This window comes from Seriola lalandi, unplaced genomic scaffold (assembly GCF_002814215.2).
Source record: "Seriola lalandi dorsalis isolate HSWRI2012SDOR001 ecotype SW California unplaced genomic scaffold, Sedor1 jcf7180002054470, whole genome shotgun sequence".
NCBI classification, from domain to species: domain Eukaryota; kingdom Metazoa; phylum Chordata; class Actinopteri; order Carangiformes; family Carangidae; genus Seriola; species Seriola lalandi.
The window spans coordinates 1,473-20,859 of record NW_019525023.1 but is presented as its reverse complement, the minus strand read 5'-3'; the positions used below and the strand labels follow the sequence as shown (position 1 = coordinate 20,859).

At 38.4% G+C, this 19,387-nt stretch overlaps 1 protein-coding gene and 1 long non-coding RNA gene across 2 annotated transcripts in view; both read left to right on the top strand.

The window, feature by feature from the left end:
- Positions 1-2,922, top strand: part of khdrbs2 (KH domain containing, RNA binding, signal transduction associated 2) — a 65,140-nt gene extending 62,218 nt beyond the window's left edge. The window contains exons 8-9 of the mRNA XM_023411638.2: positions 530-588; positions 1,614-2,922. Coding sequence (XP_023267406.1) covers positions 530-588; positions 1,614-1,708 — 154 coding nt within the window. The 3' untranslated portion in view covers positions 1,709-2,922. The remainder of the gene's footprint in view (positions 1-529; positions 589-1,613) is intronic.
- A 1,153-nt stretch (positions 2,923-4,075) lies between these two features.
- On the top strand, positions 4,076-9,875 carry LOC147818806 (uncharacterized). Its single transcript, XR_015437583.1, has 4 exons — positions 4,076-4,147; positions 6,935-7,028; positions 8,119-8,191; positions 8,758-9,875. It is a non-coding gene; the product is annotated as an uncharacterized LOC147818806 (long non-coding RNA).
- Positions 9,876-19,387: the final 9,512 nt, after the last annotated feature.

The following is a 19,387-nucleotide window of genomic DNA, read 5'->3' as shown; positions in this document are numbered from 1 at the left end:
ATAATCCACTTGAATTATGTTGTTTACTCACAACATTTAGAATTAAAACCATGTATCTTTGTAAAAGGATAAGGCTGGTGATATATTTTTCTTACTGTCAACAAATACCAGAAAAAGAGATGAAAAGAAAAAACTAATGACTTGATACAAGTAACAAGTCTTGTTCAGCAAAAGTCTGATGTAGCTTATTCCTCTGTGCCACCGAGCTCATCTGTCCTCCGTAAACTATTAGAAACACAGTGTTGGGCACCAAAGTTAATCCCACATACTCCGTTCTGCTGCCGTAAATACTCACTGGAGCATCGAATGTGTATTAATCCGCATCTGAAAATAGTCCCCAGCAAATTCACTCTTTACTCCTGTTTCAGTAAAATATATACAGTATGTTTGCGATGGGATGCACTGACCATGAGATAAATAGAGAAAAAGGCCAATATTTTTTTTCGTGGCCTTCCACATCCACCGAAACAAAAATATGAACAAACGTGGCTTTAGTTTGACTGTGATGTTTCCCCTCTGTCTGATTTAGTATTTCAGAATATTACGAATATGGACATGGAACCAGTGATGAATCTTACAACAACTATGGTAAGAACAGCTTCTTAAGTACTTAGCAGAGATTTTTGTGAGCTGAACATCGCTGATCCAAACATGGATCATAAACTTTTTAACAAACATCCTTGGACCTGATTTAAATTCATTCCTGATAAGAGAAAAGTCTTGGCCACACACTCCTGGCTGCTGCTGCTGCTGCACTGATATTTAAAAGATGTTCCACAGCAGAGAAACAAAGGAAAAAAACCTTGCGCTTCCAGACCACTTCTAATCATCCTCACCCAGGGAGCTGCTCCTGCATGCTTCACCCTCCCTACCCTCATGACTACGAGCTGCATTTGACTAGAACAGCAAATGTGCCAGTGGAAGCTCAGGGGGCTAACCAATGCCTGTTGTAAAGGTGGAGTGTTTTGCCTTTTTGGATATGTGCCCTCATAGGCTTATTCCAGAAAGGCTGTTACTATCGGCTGAGTAACCTCTGCTGTGCATACAACACTGCCGTCAGGTATAAAGAAATATCTCGTATCTCCAAAACGCCAACTGCATCTTCAAATTTCCTCAAAGCTCTAAATAAAACACATTAAGCTTCAATTTAAGCCAAAATGTTAAAATCACCTGAAGTGAAGTTACAAGGTTATCACATGACAGCTGCGATAAGCTGGTTGCCACAGTGGGTTTGCAGGCTCATTCATTTTCAGCACAATGAATTGTGCACTGGTGTGTTGAGGTCAGACCAAACCAAAACCAAGGGGGCAATGATTTGATTTTCTGCTCCATAAACACTTTCTTATTTGGAAGCTGTGCAATGTGCCATGCAGCAGAGGTGGCCATCTTTATGTAATTTGGCTCTGAGGAAGGAGCTGCTGACTGTCAGATCTCAGTATTGGTCCAACAGAGGGCAAATAGCTTATGAAATTAATTTTCCGTGGAGAGCAGCCTCTGTAGGCTCTTCTCCACGGAAAATTGTGAGATGGTAGTAGACAATACCTGTGTGACATGAGCTCTCAGCACAGTGAATGCAGCGGGTCTCTACCATGTGTTTTTAACTGTTTTTGCAGAGGAGGAGTGGGCGACTACCCGTCCCAGTCTCAAAGCCCCTGCTTTACGGCTGACAAGAGGGGGCTACAGGAAACATCCCTATGGTAGATACTGAAGGTGCTCCAGATATGTGACCTCCAATTTCAAGCTGTTTGTAATTTTTTTTCTAAATTCATCATAAAACGTTGTAACATTTACTTTTTTGTCCGTCTCCTTCAGAAATTGAAATAAAAAAAAACTCATATAATGCATAAATCCACAAAATCTAATATTGCAGTATTCAGATTTTTTTTATTTATAAAGGATGGAGTCATTTTATGAAAAACACAGTGAAGAAAATCTATGTTACAGGAAGGTTGTTCTTAAAATTGGCTGTTTAAATACCCTTCATTACACCTCCAGCCCCAAAAAACATAGTTATTTTAGATTTTTGACATTACACAGATTTTGTTCATACACGTTATGTCTCAGATTTTGACAAATCAGTTTCCATTTATTGCCTTTAATGCAGTGATACTAGCCGACCCCTGTAACGCCATAAGACTACACAATATTTCTGCCTCTCAAGATGCTCACTAAATTACATCAGGCAATCACAGATTCAGAATTTCTTCAGTGTAACAAAACAGAAAAAAAAAAACCCTGCTTAGCTCATTTTTGGTCACGCAATATGAATTACAGGCAGGATGAGTCTTTAACCAACCACAGCTTTGGAGCAAATATGACACTCACGACAAATTTAAAAAGTTGCTTTTTCTTCTCCACGGTTCACTGATTGGTCTGCATGTGGGGTCAGTCTGCTTTAACTAATACCTTATAGTGCAAACTTAACTGCGAGACTCAGACTGGCTTCTTCAAGACATGTTTGTTTTTCCACAACTGTAATCATGATTTGGCTTCGCAAAATTAATCACAGACAGTTTTGTTTTTGAAAATAACATGATGAACTCCATTAAAGGCAAAACATGGAAACAAAACCTTTTCCGGAACTGAATGCAAAGTGACTAAATGTACCAAACATTTACTTTAAAAATGTTTAATGTTGAGAGATCTAAACCAGTCCTCACGTTTCCCCATAACTGATTGCTATATGAGACTCTGATGATTTAATGGTAAAAGTGAACGGACTGACTAAAGTTAGCCTAAGTTATATTGTGATTTTAAATGATGAAGATGTGAGATCGTAATCGTGCAAAGCACTTCTTTTATTTTTTGTTTGGGTTGAAAGCAATCAGCAGTATACAGTGTGTAATTTATAATGCGTGCTTTGTTCTGTGTGTAATCTGTATTTGTACATAAAGCATTTAATAAAAACAACATAAACCTCAACACAGTGTGTAAGACTTTCTAAATAGGTGCCTATGGAGCTATAAATTGGTATTTTTTTCTACAGTTTGTTAACATAAGCGAGAATATTTGAGCTTTTTGTTCCTAAAACTTAACATCTGCTTTCAGGTAACGGCTAACCCGCTTCATAAAGACAGCGCACCAACCTGTCCCAAATGAATTATTGGTTAAATAATTTATATTCCTGCTCAATCTTCCTTGAATCTTTGATCATTTTTTTTTATTTAAAAAGCTAATACATTTCTTTTCTTAATCCATTCTCTGAAGTTTTACATCATTAAACAGACACACTGATTGACTCTGAGAATGATTTGGAGTTAAAAGAGGTAAGAAGTCCTCATATATTATCTTAATAATGCCTTAAATACGCTGAGCGTTTGAAGCTGGCTCGTGAAGAGAATAATGGGCCATACAGGATGTAGATACTGGTTTTCACCCTCTGATGTTATTGCTGAGTGAAAAAACAGCATACTCAGTGTGTAGTGTCTTATCTGCAACTCATCAATGTTTCTGCTAATCTCTTTCTGCATTTCTGTCATTTAACCTGACAAAGCTGTATATGCACTGTAATTTTCCGTGCTTTAAACATCAAAGCTGAAGTCCATTTAGCGATTTGAATTCTCTTTTGTGATTAGTACACCTGAAGCCTGGCTCTCATGAAAGGAAGACTAAACACTAAGCAGGTAACCCTAATAATAATACTAATTTAATCATCAAATGCTAACTTCCACTTAAAAAAAAGTAAACCTGCCCTTTTTAACCCCAAATAAATACACGATTGAATTAAAATCCCTTTCTATCTCTAACTAGATAGTCCATAAGGAATCCAGCTAAACTGTGATAAAAGAAATAATAAGTTTTTATAACAGATACTAAAATAATGTCCTGCAAACTAAACATCACATCAGTGATAAAAATAAATTACAAACATTTGCTCAAAACCTCTCATAAAATGTCAAGATATTTATAACACCTTGAATTGGTTTACTTTTTTCACAGTGATGGAATGTAATGACTGCTGTGCTATACACTGTACACATTGTATACATATACTACATGGCATGCAGTCTGTCAGCCTACACTTGTTTAATATTGATGGTATATAGGATTGACATATTCTTTATCATATTGTTTTGTTTTTTCCTGCAGATAAAGAAACCACCAACACCATAGTGTGATTTGGTCAAAGCAGAGAGGAATACAACTGGTGAGTGGATATATTTATGCAAATGATTTGTAGTCAGATTTGTTGAAATCTTCAGGGGTCATCGGTGAGTCATATTTAATTTGAACATTTAAATGAGACATAATTAACAGAAAATCAGCAGGTTTGACTCATTTGACCTCCTCAGTCTCATGTTTACTTTGACTCATGAGTTAACAGGCTAAAACAGACTGAAACTTAAAACGAGTGTGTGTGTTTGTTTTAATGCCAGAACATAATTTACTACTGAACTTGTTTTGCGAAGAGCAATATTTTCTCGCAGCTCACTGCATGTGCACTGTTCATAAAGGACTGAAATATAATTTCCACCTCTCATAAATTCAACATTAAAGCTCATTTACATCAGCTACAAGTCTTAGAGTACACAGTTTTTATTACAGTGATGGCTCATTAAAATACAATAAAGTACAGACATGCAATTAAAATAATAGAAACAAAAGGGATACAGGAAACAAATCTTACTAAAACTGCAATGGGATAGAAATAATCATCTTTAGTAGAACAGCAAAGTAATGACTAGTTTCACTGTTTAAGTTTCACAGTGGAACTCTGCACTTCAACTAATTAAAAATAATATTTATTGTACCTATATTACTCATTACATATCTTATTTTATTTCTTCTGCACAAGGTATTTGCATATTTTTCTTTCTGCTGTTATGTAATACTCTTATTATATATCTATGTGTGTATTTTTTATTCCAATCTATGTCTTATCGCGAAGCAAACTACCGCTACACTTAATCCCTATGGACACATGCACCTGGTAACTTATTCATAATTCATGTTCTTCTACGGATGTTTCTCCAAAGCTGCAATTCTTTTTGAAAATGTATTCAGAGGTACAACACCTTAATTGTACACTTGTGCTGATAATGCACAACAAGATTTATGAGCAACGCTGATCCAGAAATTCAAGACACAGCATCAGTGGTTGTTACTGTAATATTTTAATATTTGTGACATACACAAATATGCCATGAGTTTTCCTAAGAGGGTTCTATTTTTTCCTGTAACATATCTGTTGATTCTCACCGCAAACCCAAAACATTGCCATCACATTTAATGGCCTATAAGGAGGACTGCAAGGCATAGTAACAGGATTGACTGAGACAAGCAAGACAACTGTCAGAGCTGCAGGAATATCTTTTCAACTTAAATGCCCTCTCATCAGTTTCCATCGAAATAAAATTAGTAAAATGAATGAATACTTCTCTAGAGTTAAGACATTTTTTTTTTATTTCAACAAGCTTAAATGAAGTTGATACTTCATTCTGTGACAAGAAAGATTCAATCAAGAACAAAGAGTCAGTCAATAGTTGCAGACAGTAGTTAACATTTTACAGTCTCAAGTGTCCCAATAGTAAGTGTGATTTTGTCCTGAGCATCTGAAACAAAGAAGATCTTTGTGGAAATTAAAGGTTGTGTAAATTATCGTAACTGCCACTATATGTCACACCACCAGCATCGCAGACCCATTGATATGCGCCACAGGAATGCTGCCAGTAAGCCAGGTTGCAATAGCTATATTTGCCAAACATATTCATAACATCGGAAAGGTAGCTAATGTTTTCATGCCTTCAGTAGCTAGTGACTAAAGAAAATAGATATGTAACAGTATGTAGCCATCAAGTTACTTACAAATGGAGGAGAAGAGAAGCCAGTTTTGAGTCAAGCTGGAGCCCCTTAGTCGTTTGTACGGTTCTTCATCTCAGTAAAGTCAGACCGGTATTGACTCCACGGTCGGACTGGGAAAGAAATTCAGCCTTGGACTTGTCTGATGGGACCGGTCACACAAATGGAGACTGTCTTCCTGTGAAAAACAAGCAGACAGGTTGTTTGTGCAGCAGCTTATTATGACCTATTGTTACGTTTTGTTGTTAGGCGACATCTAGTGGTCGTAGTAATTATGACAAAAGGGAAAAGTGCGGTGACGTAGTATAAAGAGTGACAAAGTCCGTATTAGGAAGAAGTTGGGGTGGATGGATGGGTCAACAAAATACTGGAATATGACATAGGAGATCGGTGTTCTTTTTTTGTAGATGAGAAATTGGTTTCTTCAGCGCAGGAAATTCTGGCTGTGGGCGGTCTCTGTGTGTTTATAAACGTAGGGAGGGTCAATGGTTTAACAGGGAGGGAGTCACATGCACACATACATGCACTAACATAAACGCACTGCTAGACCAGATACCAAAACAAAGAAAAGAGAAACTCAGATTGCAACACACAGAGGAGATGTGACTTCGCTCTCTGCTCAAGATGCCATTACTCCACTATATCTTTCAATAGAAAATACTTGTTTGCTGGTCTATTATTTTTTTTAAATCTCATTTACAGAACCTTTAATGAACACGTTCACGGCAAATAATCTGTCTTTGGCTGAAACAGCTTTAACTTTAGAAAACAAATACTGCATTTAAACTGATAAAAACATGACAGCTTCCATTTGGCTCCATTGGCCTTTTGATGAGCCAGTTCCCTGGACAGCATACATTTCTTAAAAAAAAAAAAAAAAGCTCTCGACCTCCCATATGGTGGTCAAAATAATAGCTACACATAGTGGGTTGAGCTGTTTCGACAATGATGCAGAGGAAGCATTGTTGCCGAAGTCACATTGTGCTGAAGTGCTGTTCAGCTGAATTGTACAATTACAGCACAGTCTCACTGCAACATATTCTCATTCTGCAGTAATGTAACACGACTCACATCATGCTGCCATTGCCTTTTTTGCAAAATACTATTTTCTACTTTTGCTTGTGCTCATTTCCAGAGCAGAATGCACAAAAACCAGCTCCCAGAGGAGTGAAGATTGTACTCAGCCATCAGACATGTTCGGGTGCTTCATCAGTCAGGAAAGTAGCTTGGTATGTATTTCAAGTTGTTCTCCATAAAGCAGCTCACTATAAAGCTGTCTGCATCGGAAGAGATTAATTGTTGAGGTTACAGGAAGAATTAGTGTCAACTTGATGCAAAATTAACAAGATGTCTTCATTTTGCATTTCATTAAAAGATGACATCCTCTTACGGTTTATTTTTCAAGGCTGTTTTCTCAGGATAATATTATTGTAAATCAGTTCCGAGCTACAGCAGTGCTCTATTTGTTAAATACATGTGTCAGGGAACATGGCAGTAAAGCAGTTCAGACACAACTGTTTTGAGGGAATCATGTTGTTCACAGATGATCGTTCATTAAATCCAAGTCTGGTTTTGTTATTTATTTATTTATGCAGCCAAGAAAAATTATGTTGATTAAATAGCTGTAATTGAATAATTGTAAATAGTTGCAGAAATGATTTCATATTTTCAACCCTTTTTTGTCCTTAGTTTCCTCTTTGACTTGTTTCTTAAAACTAACTGTCATGTTTATTTGCACCCATGAGTTGGAAGGGATCAGTGTTGCTAGAAACTCTGTGTGTGCCAGTGATGTTCATGCAGACTTTGCCAGAAGCGCTCTCAGATCCATTTTCATAACAAGCCGGCCGCCAGCTCGAATCCAGCCAAGAACTGAAATCCCAAAGCCTGCTACGGATGTTGATGCATTTCTTAAAGTGAATGCCACTGATAAAACTCCCCTCACACTCAGATTACAAAAAGGATTTCAAAAAAACAATCACTACTCATTGCACATCCTTCTTATCGAGTCTAACGTGTTTAAATGCTTTAGCTGTCTTTACATTTCTGTGCCATTAGTCCTCACATGGATCCACAGTGATTCTTGTCCATTAGGCAGTCCTGGGCTGTAGCCTCGGGCACAATAAAAAAAAAAAACTGGCAGCTGTTTGTTTTGTTGCTTTGCCAAGTTTATCACCTTTGGCAACACTGTTTATGCAGCCACAACACTCTTAATAGAATACACATTAGCCTATTTAGTGAATTCTCTCTGTTTATGCATCTGTTCCTGTGAAAAAGTAAAGACACAGTCTGTTTATATTAACTTCTGTTTACTGTGCACAGATAAATTTGGACTGGAGAGAAAAAGATGATGAAACATGAAACATGTTGGCAAAGACCGACAAATGACTCACAGGTAAGGAGTTGGTGGTAACTGTTACTTTTCACTATAAGAATACGCTTTGCAAGTATATTTGTACATGATTTGATCTGAACTGAAAAGAAAAATCAGGTAGTTTGTTTTTGTGGAAATATAATAAACACTTTTATCGTCCAGTCAAGTATGGGCCACATAAATACAAGATTTTAAAACCTTTAAAAACAAGACAAAATCTCAGTTTGCTTTCATGTTTGGACAATCTGAATGTTTTATTAGTTATGCTAGCTGTTATGTATACACTGTATACGTATCCACTGTATACAAAGCTGTTTCACACAGGTTAAAGGAGCTATATGTAAGTCTTGCTATTGCTACATAGTCATCATTAGGCATTAACAGTTGTTTACTTACCAGTGTAGAAAAAACATAGGGAGTTCAGCATCAAACTTCATTCCTTTACTTGCCAAGAGCTGTGTCTAGTGGTGGAAAGCCACGCCAATGTTAACTCTGATCTATATCGATCTTAACTCTGACATCTTTTCTTCTACTGAAGTTAGCATGCTAACCAGCTAACCCTTGCCCGTCTCTTCACTTCCCGATAGTGACCCAGCTTCCAGTCTGCCCTGAAGACGTAGCTCTTCTTAGACGGTGTATTATAACCTCTTGTCTTGTAAATGCAACGATGGCCGAAGCTCCTCTCAAGTGTCAATCACCACCACCCACTTCCAGCAGGAAACCATGTTTGATGGCAGAGAATACCTACAAATAGCCCCTTTAAACCTGAAAGTAGTTGTAAAAAACTCTTAGTGGACTTTCTCAGGTAATAACGTATATGTAAATTTATTATGCTAACAGTCTTATGTTAACTGTATGTCACAATGACCAGAAAGTTGTAAAAAAAAAAAAAAGACACAAAATTACCTCAAAGGGATATAGTGCAGCATTTTGGGAAATCTTATTCGCTTTCTTGCCAAGAGTTAGACGAGAAGATCAATTCCTTATGTATGATAAGTATTAGGCCATGGCCAGAAGCCGATTAGCTTAGCTTAGCTTAGCAAAAAGAATGGCAATTGGGAGAAACAGCTAGCCTATCTCTGTCTAAAGGATTTCACTGTGCCCTGTCAAAACATAGCCTGACACATAACCCCTATAAAACCACATAAGTACTGTTAGGCTAGCTGTTTCCCCCCATTTCCTCCATTTGTGCTTAGCTAACTGTCTTCTGGATGTAGCTTTATATTTACTGTGCAAATACGACAGTGGAATTGATCTTCATATCTATCTCCCTCCAAAAAAGCTAAGAAGTGCGTTTCTCAGAATGTACCTTTTTCTAAGTAGTGCACTAAATCTTACTCTACCTGTGTTCATTGACTCAGTAATGAGACAAAAAAAACACAGAAAAATAGGTATAAATATGTATGATTGAGAATAGAGGTTGCACATCTCAAGATGATACCAACACATTCTGCAGTCATGTAATGATACCATCTGCTTATGGGTTCAGACTGGCTGAGAGAGAGAGAGAAAGAGAGAGAGAGAGAGAGAGACATCTTCAGAAATACAACGCGCCATACTCACTAATTCAGTCAACAACTGTGTGAACAAATAAATGATGGCAGCACACTCTTTTTCGCCAACTCTCACACTTAGTGCCGTATTTTCCTGAATAATTGCACCTATTTGTTCTTAACAAGACAATAAAAGCTCATTTGAAAAGGTTGAGGTGAAAGTGTGAGGTGCGAGTCTATCTCCATCTCAAGGACGAGCTGATTGTCTCTGGCTGAAAGCTGCTTCTCCATACAGAACGCCAGCCCAGATGTCAGACAAGTGTTGACAGATTATAACTGGGGGATTCATAAAGAGACCATCAGTGGATCTAGGGGAATTACCGCACTGCATTTGATGCACACCCAGCCAAAATGTCAGACCTGGGGCTCAAAGGCTCGCTGCATATACAAACTACTGCACACCAAGGACACAATGTCATTTATCATACATGCTCAGCATCAATTGTGGCAGATGGTAACATGCTTGACACATAAATGGTAGTACAGATTATTATATAGACTGAGAGGAATAGTTTGACATTTAGACATTAGATATCCAGTCTAGGTGCTAAACTAACCGTCCTTAATCCACCTTCATATTTACTGTGCACACGAGAATGGCATCAATCTTCTCATCTAACTCTCGATAAGAAAGAGAGTAGGCATATTTATCAAAATGTTGAACTATGGTTTTAAATATTTGCCATTATTTTGTGCTTGCTCTTTTTTGACGTGTGTATACAGTTTCTTTTTTTGTGTTACAGGTTGTTAAGTGACATGAAGACAACAAGAAGTTACATCCCTTGGGGACAATAAAACTTTTAACTTGTGCTAAAACATCTATTTGTTATATTTTTGACATGTAGAAATGCCCTCAGGTTAGTTCATTTCATTTCAACCAACCAGTAGAAAAAGAACTTTAACCTGCTTCTGATATTAGACATGTGTTTTTTGCATTGTGTCACTTCAGTTTCACTTTATCAATTTTTTTTTTTTTTAATAAAATGGAATGGCGTAAAGTAAACAGACTTTACACTGGAAATATAGAAAGAGAAAAACTCAACATGACTGCACCTTATTTCTAACCGTGTTAAGAGGTGTTGTCATCTGGCGGCTGCTGTCATTACCAACCTGTGCGCACCCTGTGTCTGTTCCCAGCTCACTAATAAATGGTTCACTTAGTGCTGCCAACATGAACATGTTAGTTCATTAAGCAAGTCGAGCCCACTGCTGGCGTTCTGGCCAAATGTCACAGCTACTTTACGAGCCCAACCCATCACTGCCTCCGCAATATACTTCAGCAAGGAGTCACAGCTCACACCTTGTGTCATTTTCTGAGTGGTAGTCATAATGGATGACACCGTCTGCAGCTCTACATATGGTATGCAGTGATTAACACTTGAGAATGATAGAAGCAATACAGGCGTCCCACTGTTCATGAATGTCTTCTTTCTGAATTTGTTTGTTCCTATGTGATTTACAAAACAATAAATCGATAGCCTCGTAAACCGAGCACATCTTGAGCTTCTCGCAACATGCTCAACTTGAACAGCTTGCGGGCCAAACGAGTCAGATTTAGTGCAGACGATCATCCATTTCTTATCTTTTTGGATTGAAATGGATTTCATGAATCCAGTCAATTGTATGGCAAACTCATTTCATCAAAATACACACCCCTGTCTCTGGCATTTGTTTAATTCATTTGCTCCGTGACATGCGCCCCACACAGCCTGTCAGACAGCATGGCATTTATCTTCCTCGATATCACTTGATCTAAATATTGGAAACACAAAGACACACCAAAGTGGATCAGGATCTAGGCGAGTACCCAGAAATGTTCAATGATGCAAAACAGTGCATTTCCCCCAGCCAGGGACAGCTACCTGAGCAAACTGAGCTCTGTTTAGACAGCTGCTTGATGAGCCAGAATAGAAAATGAGGGCTTATGATCACCCGAGTCTAAAAGGGCCTCTTCACCAGCATAGCACTTGTGATGAAATGGTGTGCGGAGTCAGAGTCCTTGACGTGTTTTGATGATTCTCATGTTGTTTCCCCTGCGACAGCAGGCTGGGATCTAAGCCAGGTGACAGAAGGTGAGGATGTATAGCTTGAGTTGCAGTTTTTAGGAAGTTGTGAGCTACTGTATAGAGTACTGATCTTAGCTCCCTTTTGCACAAAAGCCTGCCCCCCAGCTCATTAGAGCTATTTTTGGAGAGATGATGAGTTCTGACATGTTGTGTTGCATTTTGCATTTGGATAAACTAAGCAGCAAGTAAACTGGGCTAACTATGTTTTCTACCAATGAAGTGATCACGTACAAAAAACATATAAACAGGGCTAGTTTGATGCAGAAGAGGTTTTTGGTTTGTACCATTGCATGAAATGTTTGGCAGGATGAGGCATTCCTTGAAATATTTGCAGCAGGATTGCATAGCTTATTTTAGAAAAAAAAAACATATAAATACAATATACCACCCGAGAAAAACAAACAAAAACTGATATTCATTGTAATGATTTTCAGCTGTTTGGGCTCAAGGTCTAAATCTGCCTCGAGTCTCTCTCAAGGAAAACTAAACAAAGTATCTCTGGATAATGTCTTAAAACAACCAGTAGAGTCTGAAATCTCTTCTCACCGACAAGTTACTAAATACATCTCCATATTCTGATCACACATAGCTATTTATGAATAAACATAATATTTCCTTGGTAACTAGGCTTCTGTAGACCACAAAAGGTAGGAGAGAGCAGGATAAGGTGTTTATACGCCTCTATACTCTGGTTAATGATGGCAGAGTGATGCACAGCTTATGTATCTTTTCCACTAAGTCTTAACTGGATCAGAGATACAGTCAAATGTACAGTATGTGTTACACAAAATCTAAGCAGGATTTAGTGCTACATATAGTCTGTATTTTTTCCCTCATTCAGTACCAAAGGTCATCTGTGTGATGCTTTCCATAGTGTGTAAAAAATTTCTCAGATTCAGACAAAACCACTCACTGTGTTTTGAGTACACACAATAAAATTATGTTCAATAAGATCTTGAGTTACGAGGTTCTTTTCATATATATATATATATATATATATATATATATATATATTTCACTCTTTATTTATCTAAATTATACTAGGTAAAGTGGACTTGAAAAGCCTTTGCTTCACTGGAATTGCGTATGATTCACAAACACCTGTATATTTGAAGTGGTTTATTTTAGCGCAACATAAAACAGCACTTACGGCTTGTGAAAGCGGACTCGTATTGAACATTATAGAGGAAGTTTCATTCATTGATGGAACACGAGCGCTCCCGTCTGAACCCCCCTAAAACTGCGGCTGTAAACTTATGCGCAAAAATAGCATTTGTTCTGCACGTTTTTAAATTGTCATTACTCACACAACTGTGCACCATGCCAAGGGTGAAAATGAACCTCACTCTAGCCCACAGCAGTTGTTTACTGCAAATGGCTCCTCTCATATATCTCTATGCTTTTCCATCTCATTCACTGCTGCGTGTTACAGCTTTGAACTCCTCTCATGGTGTTTCACAATGTAAACTAAATTTGAGTTATTATTTCAGGTGAGCTGTACCAATCATGGAAATCCAAAAGTCCATTCAGCTTAGAAACTACATCTTAGATTGCAGTAAAAGATGAAAGCGCCACAGGTGTCTCTAGTCTGTTTTTTTGGGGGGGGGGGGGTTTTTAGCTTTAGCTTTTTTCCACACAGTTCACATCCTCATGAGTTACAATGCAAGATGCCATGTCAGATAAATTCCTCCAAAAGATGAGACTGTGATGTAGCTGTCAAAATTCAGAATCACAGTCCCCAATGAAGCCTTTTTTTTTTTGTTTTGCCTAGATTGTATTTCCTTTCACAGCCAAGGAAATAATACACAGTTGTTGGATTCAATCTGGATGACAAAAGTACCTACAGCAACTATTGCTCAGAGGACAAGGTGATCCATTTAGCGTACACAAAAACAGTCACCTATTGATTTAGCAGTTGATTGTCAGCCAAGGTCATGTTTGAGTCATGTTGTCCCTGGGCACCTAAATGAAGAACATATGACAAGAGTCTGCACTTTCTATAGGGAACTCTTCAGAGCCAAACAAGCGAAATTAGTCAGACCTGTCACATCTCTGCAGAGGACAGTCAGTGCTTTTCACCTGGACTGAGAGTCAACAACTAATGGGTACTCTTCGTTCACACAATATAGGCAAACATAATTTGACTTTGCAGCATGCAGAGCAAACTGCTTTTGAAATAGTTTTATGTGTCAACTCTGCCACATTCAATGTGTGACTGCAAGTGATAAGAAGATGCTCACATTCACTTTACAGCGCATGTTGAACATTTTACGCTGATACCACTATCCATTACTTTAAACATAATTCATAACATATACTGTGACATATGGAGCCCCGAAACAGAATGTGAGAAGAGGCAGGCAAGTCAAAAATAGTACGAAAGAGAAGCTGAATTACTAAGCAAATAGAAGAGGGGAAATGGAAATGCAAATGGGAAAGGAAATTTTCCTTTTAAATGCCTGATTATCTGTAGTCTTAATTCAATTTGAGAATCCAGTTTTTTATATCTCTTCAGCTAGCTAACTTTGCTAACTAGCATTTGTTTGCTTGCCAGCTAAAACGTTTTGGATGCTGTTGGAAGAGTTTATGCAGGAAAAAAAGAAGGTATACACCATTATATTACTTTTGAAAAGTCATTTTTTGTTATTTAATAAACAATATAATGTACTCTGTTATATTTCTGACTGTATATTGTCAGTTTCTGGGTTCACAGAACCCTAAGTTTGATAGAACCGCTGACAGCAAAAACCCTCCACAGCCACGGTTCAGATACTGAAATATTCCTTCATTTCTGCTTTTGTTTCTTTGGTAAAATGCCCAAAGGGTCCCTGCAGTAAGCTGCTGAAGTCGATTGCGAGCCAACATTTACATCACCCTATCAGTGTGCATGGTAACCCGTGGGGCTGTATTAGGGCTTTGTCTCAAGTGAAAGTAATCCACGTCATTTTCAGGATGGAATAAAATACAACAATGCAGGCTCTGCATACAGAGCCACTCTGGTACTTTCTAATGAACACTTTTCTCAATCCTTCGTTTTTGACATACTTTTGGACCATGATATATGAATGGGAAGAAAATGTGGATAGGCTTTTAAAAGGGCCTACTGTATAATTTTTCATGAATGTAATCATAAATTATTTTCAAAAGGTCAGTTTTGCAGGTCTCTTGTTTGATTTGATTGTCTTTTACTAAATTTCAAGGGCTAAGACCAAAATAGATTCCGCTGCTAAAGGGCAACCCCATATAAAACACGATTAATAAAAAAAAAAAAAAAATGGAGTCATCAGTCACCCTGTGTACCATCTAAGTCCCATGAGGTGCTGACATAATGCTGTGGGGTCAGAGAGTGATTTCATTATGAAAGCAAAAGAAAGCCTTTTTGTGAAGTCACTGGTTCAAATCTGCACACGTGTGCAGCCTACCACAGCTAAGACATCAAACCACAATTATGCAGCCTGTGGAAAACCTCAGTTCTCTATAGTGAGTGCTGCTGGAAACCCAGTGAAGATGAAAAATGCATGTCAGTAGTGAAAAGTCCCAGCTCCCCGCGGGGCGGGGAAGCTGTGAACCACGAGAAAGAGATTAACCAATAAACCTGTGAGAGTGAGGTGGACTCCCTGTTCTCTCCCCCTGCTCTCCCTCTCAAACAGATAATTTCTAAAATGAATTATTTTTTAATAAATGTTCAATGACAGGTGTGATTTAATGGGGCAAATTATTTTTGTCAACTTGAAGGGCCCAAAGGACGGTTTGCTCTTACAACGATGAACCCATGTACAAAAGCAAAGAAACTCAGAAATTGATTCATCAAACAAAAGACTGACATTTCATTTTATTTTATTGTTTTTTTTTGGGGGGGGGGGGTTTGTCACCATGCATGTGTTCTAGTCATGCCTAAAAGGTAGAGCATCACATTCCTTTCTTATTGCATTAGGCAAAATTTGATACAGTGTACAGAGACAACAAGAGATTGAAGCACCTACGCTGGCCGGCTCTGGTAATAGCAAGTCATGAGCTCAAACCAAAAGAAGATATCAGGTACACTCTTCATTGAAATGTTGGTTTCAAATTGGAATGAGTGGTGTGAGGCAATGTGCTCTTTCACAGCCTTTTATCTGGCTAGAACCTACCCCTTTAGGAGGGCATCAACATTGAAAATAAGGGGGGGGGGGGGGGGCATTTATCCATCAATCACAAGGGGGCAATCTGGTGGACTGCTGTGAGCTCCGGCTCATCAATCTATCAACGTCAAAGAGGAAATCCAGAGGATTACTCTTAACTCTGGTTCCTCGCACTCTCCCATCTTTTGGATTCTTATCACCCGTCTGTTCAGACCGCTAACTCTGTGTCAGCTCAGGAAGCATCAACAAGCTCCAGCACTCTGTGTCCATCAACACCCCCTGCAGGGAAAAAGGACGGGCACTCTTGCTGGTTGATTGTCAGGGCCATTATGTCCCCCCCCCCCCCAACATCCAACAGTCCCTGCTTCCACAATTCCCTCCATTAACAAGGGGGGGTTTGCTTTCCATTTCTCCTTTGATGTGTCACACTCTGCTGCAGATTTGTTTTTAACATGTGTGACAGAATCCACTTAACCGGTAGTGAGAGGAAGATTTTTTTTTTTTTTCTTCTTTGGACTGACAGCAGACATTCAACCCTGATGTGGCATTCAAGTTCTAGTCTGTGTTATGTTAAACCACAGGCAATTATAGCGAGGCAGCCATTAATACTTATAGTCCACATTGTGTTGTACACCCAAGGAACAACTCTGAAGAGAAAAAAAAAAAACAAAAACCTCCTAACCACCTAATATTCTCTATTTCTTCTTAAATGAATAGTTCAACATTTTTGCTGAGAGTAAGATGTGTATTCCCCAAAATGTTCAAGTATTCATTCATGTCTCATTCACTATCAAATAAAAACCAAAACCTGGCTGTGATTGATGCAGTCTGAATGCACAGACAAACTGGGTTTTGGTATTTAAATGTACAATAATCCAGCCACAATAATGTCCTCACAAGCAATAAGAGGGAGAATACTGTAAACACAGTTATGGACGAAAAGAGGCAAATGAGATGCAAGTCATTCTCAGGTCAAATGTGGATATACAGCAGTCTGATCTCATTAAATTCCATCTTCAAAGCTTTAATAACTCATGGGGAAAATAATTGTGGGGAGAAAGATGCAGTCGAGCAAACTCTACAGTATATAGGGCTCGAATAGATGGTCAGTGTTTACTTGGCAGTTTGAGCCACAGCAGCGTGAAGTAGCTTAAAAACAAACTCGCATTTGTGCCGCAGTGATTAAAGCCTGTTTAACCAAAGCAAGCCGGAGCAGAAGACCAACTCTCCTCTTTTCGCAGGTTGTACCCAACATAAAGTCAAACACGAAGCGACAGCACGGCTCCAGGCGGAGCTCTGAGAGAGTGAATGAGTTTGTGAGTTAAAGTTAATCACATGAGCAGCGGCTCACACATCTGTCAGGTTAATGAAACAACGCCCAGGGGATTAATGGTGAGTTTACATACAGCTGCGGGGACTTTACCACCAATTTTACAATCAACAGGGTCGTCACATCTCCTGGCTAATTTTGTGTTTGGAGAGAGGACGTGATGATAAATGTATTGTTTTGTTCTCGCCATTTAGATTTCTTTTTCTTTCTTTTTTTTTTTTTTAAATTTAAGAGACAAATATCACACTCTGTATCCTAACAAGAAGTGCCAGGTTTGACATGAATTAGACAAAATGCTGATGGGAGTGTAACTGATGCTTCCATCTGGTGTTACGATCAATACCAAACATCACCTAGAGACAGTAATGGACACTGGTGGATCTCCGGATTTAGACCAATGGAAAGATGCCAACAGGTGCATCCTCGCCGTACTGTGAGAAGGACACCTATATGCAGTGATTGATTTTCCTGCTAAATTCACTTTTATATTTTAAACCAAAGCAGCATCAGTGTTTCCTCCCAGCAAGAACACAGCAGTCAGTTCCCGGCATGCTCACCTTCGGTTTGTGGTGGTTTTCTTCCACAACCCAAAAACATGCATCAATTTGGTTCATTTTATGCACCAACAAGTCACACAGAGAGACTACGACTGTGGTTATATTAATGAAATACTTAGTAAAAAAGTAAAGTAATGTGGAGTGGAGCAGAGTTTTGCACGCCTGGTCACTTTCCCAGCACATCTACATGCTTCTTCTTTTCAGTAATGATTTCAGACATCTGTGACAGTAAAATGTCGCCATGTTGCTTTACATGAATGCCAGTATGAAGAGGAAACAAAATATAAATGGTAATCGGGGTTCTTACTCTTGGAAACACTAATGCTTAGCAATAAAAGACCATATATATATATATATATATATATATATACACACACACATACATATATACTTTTAATATAATTTCCATTATCAGTCTTGCAACCTGCCACAACAGTATATTTCTCTCAAATTCACCTTTGCAGAGTCATCTGCCAGGACTATTTCTTGATTAAATGTCAGTCTGGTGAGTCATATGAGCGCTCAGAGGAAAATGAAATTGTTAAAATTGAGAATTACTTTTCTGATTGGTCTTGTGACACAAACAATTTTTTTATTATTATTATTTTACTTATTTTTCTGAACATATTCTTCAGGCTGTTGTTAGCGGATAGAAGCAATGTTTTTCATGGTAAAATAGTTTTTGTCCTGCTTTCTTTGCCAGCCAAGTAAACATCCAAGCGCCTGTGTGTTTAATACATCCCAGTGGGACCCTGGGGTGGAGGGTGAACTCAGAATATAGGGAATGTACTCATGGATGACATTTGAGTGATTCTGCAAAGTGAAGGAATTAAATGTCACCCTCTTTGCCATTATGTTCAAATACACAAACTTCTGACAGAGGAGCGTTTCAGACTAAGTAAATCAAGTGTTTAAGTTAGTTAAAAGAGTCAATTCATACACCATGATCTCTCTAGCTTAGATGTTAAAACCTCCACCAGGCTTCACTTCACATCTGCTCAAACTTTATTATCTTTATTTATTTCTTCCAAGTGTGGCAGCGACCACAGCGCAGAGAGGATGAAGGCGGCAACTGCAGTACGGCTAATTTGACAAGAATCCACCGAAGACCCAAAATAATCTGTTCTTCCTCCCACTGAAACGTTAATACTCCATCATGACTACACAAGCGTTTATGAAATCTGAAATCAGGAATGAGGCAGTTATCAAATAAATTGCGCTCGTTTTTACACAGCTCCAGGGCGAGATGTACAAGTATGCGTTATGGGATGTTATCTAATCCTTAAAAAATAAATAGAAAACAAAACTCACACAAATCCCCAAAATTAACCAGGGGCCGCTCCTGGTGAGGCATATTAAATAACAAATCAAACTGCTGTACAGTTGGTCCCCTGGGCAAAATTATATTAGGAAGAGGACAAAGAGAAACATCACGCTCTGAATAGAAATGTACAATGGAGTCAATGTGGAGAATTCAATACCACTGACAAATGACCTATTGTTTTATTTTGGTGCTTTCACATCATAATGCAACAATTGCACTTCGCAATTCTAACTTCCCTGTATTGTATCTGATGTTTTGCTCCCTTT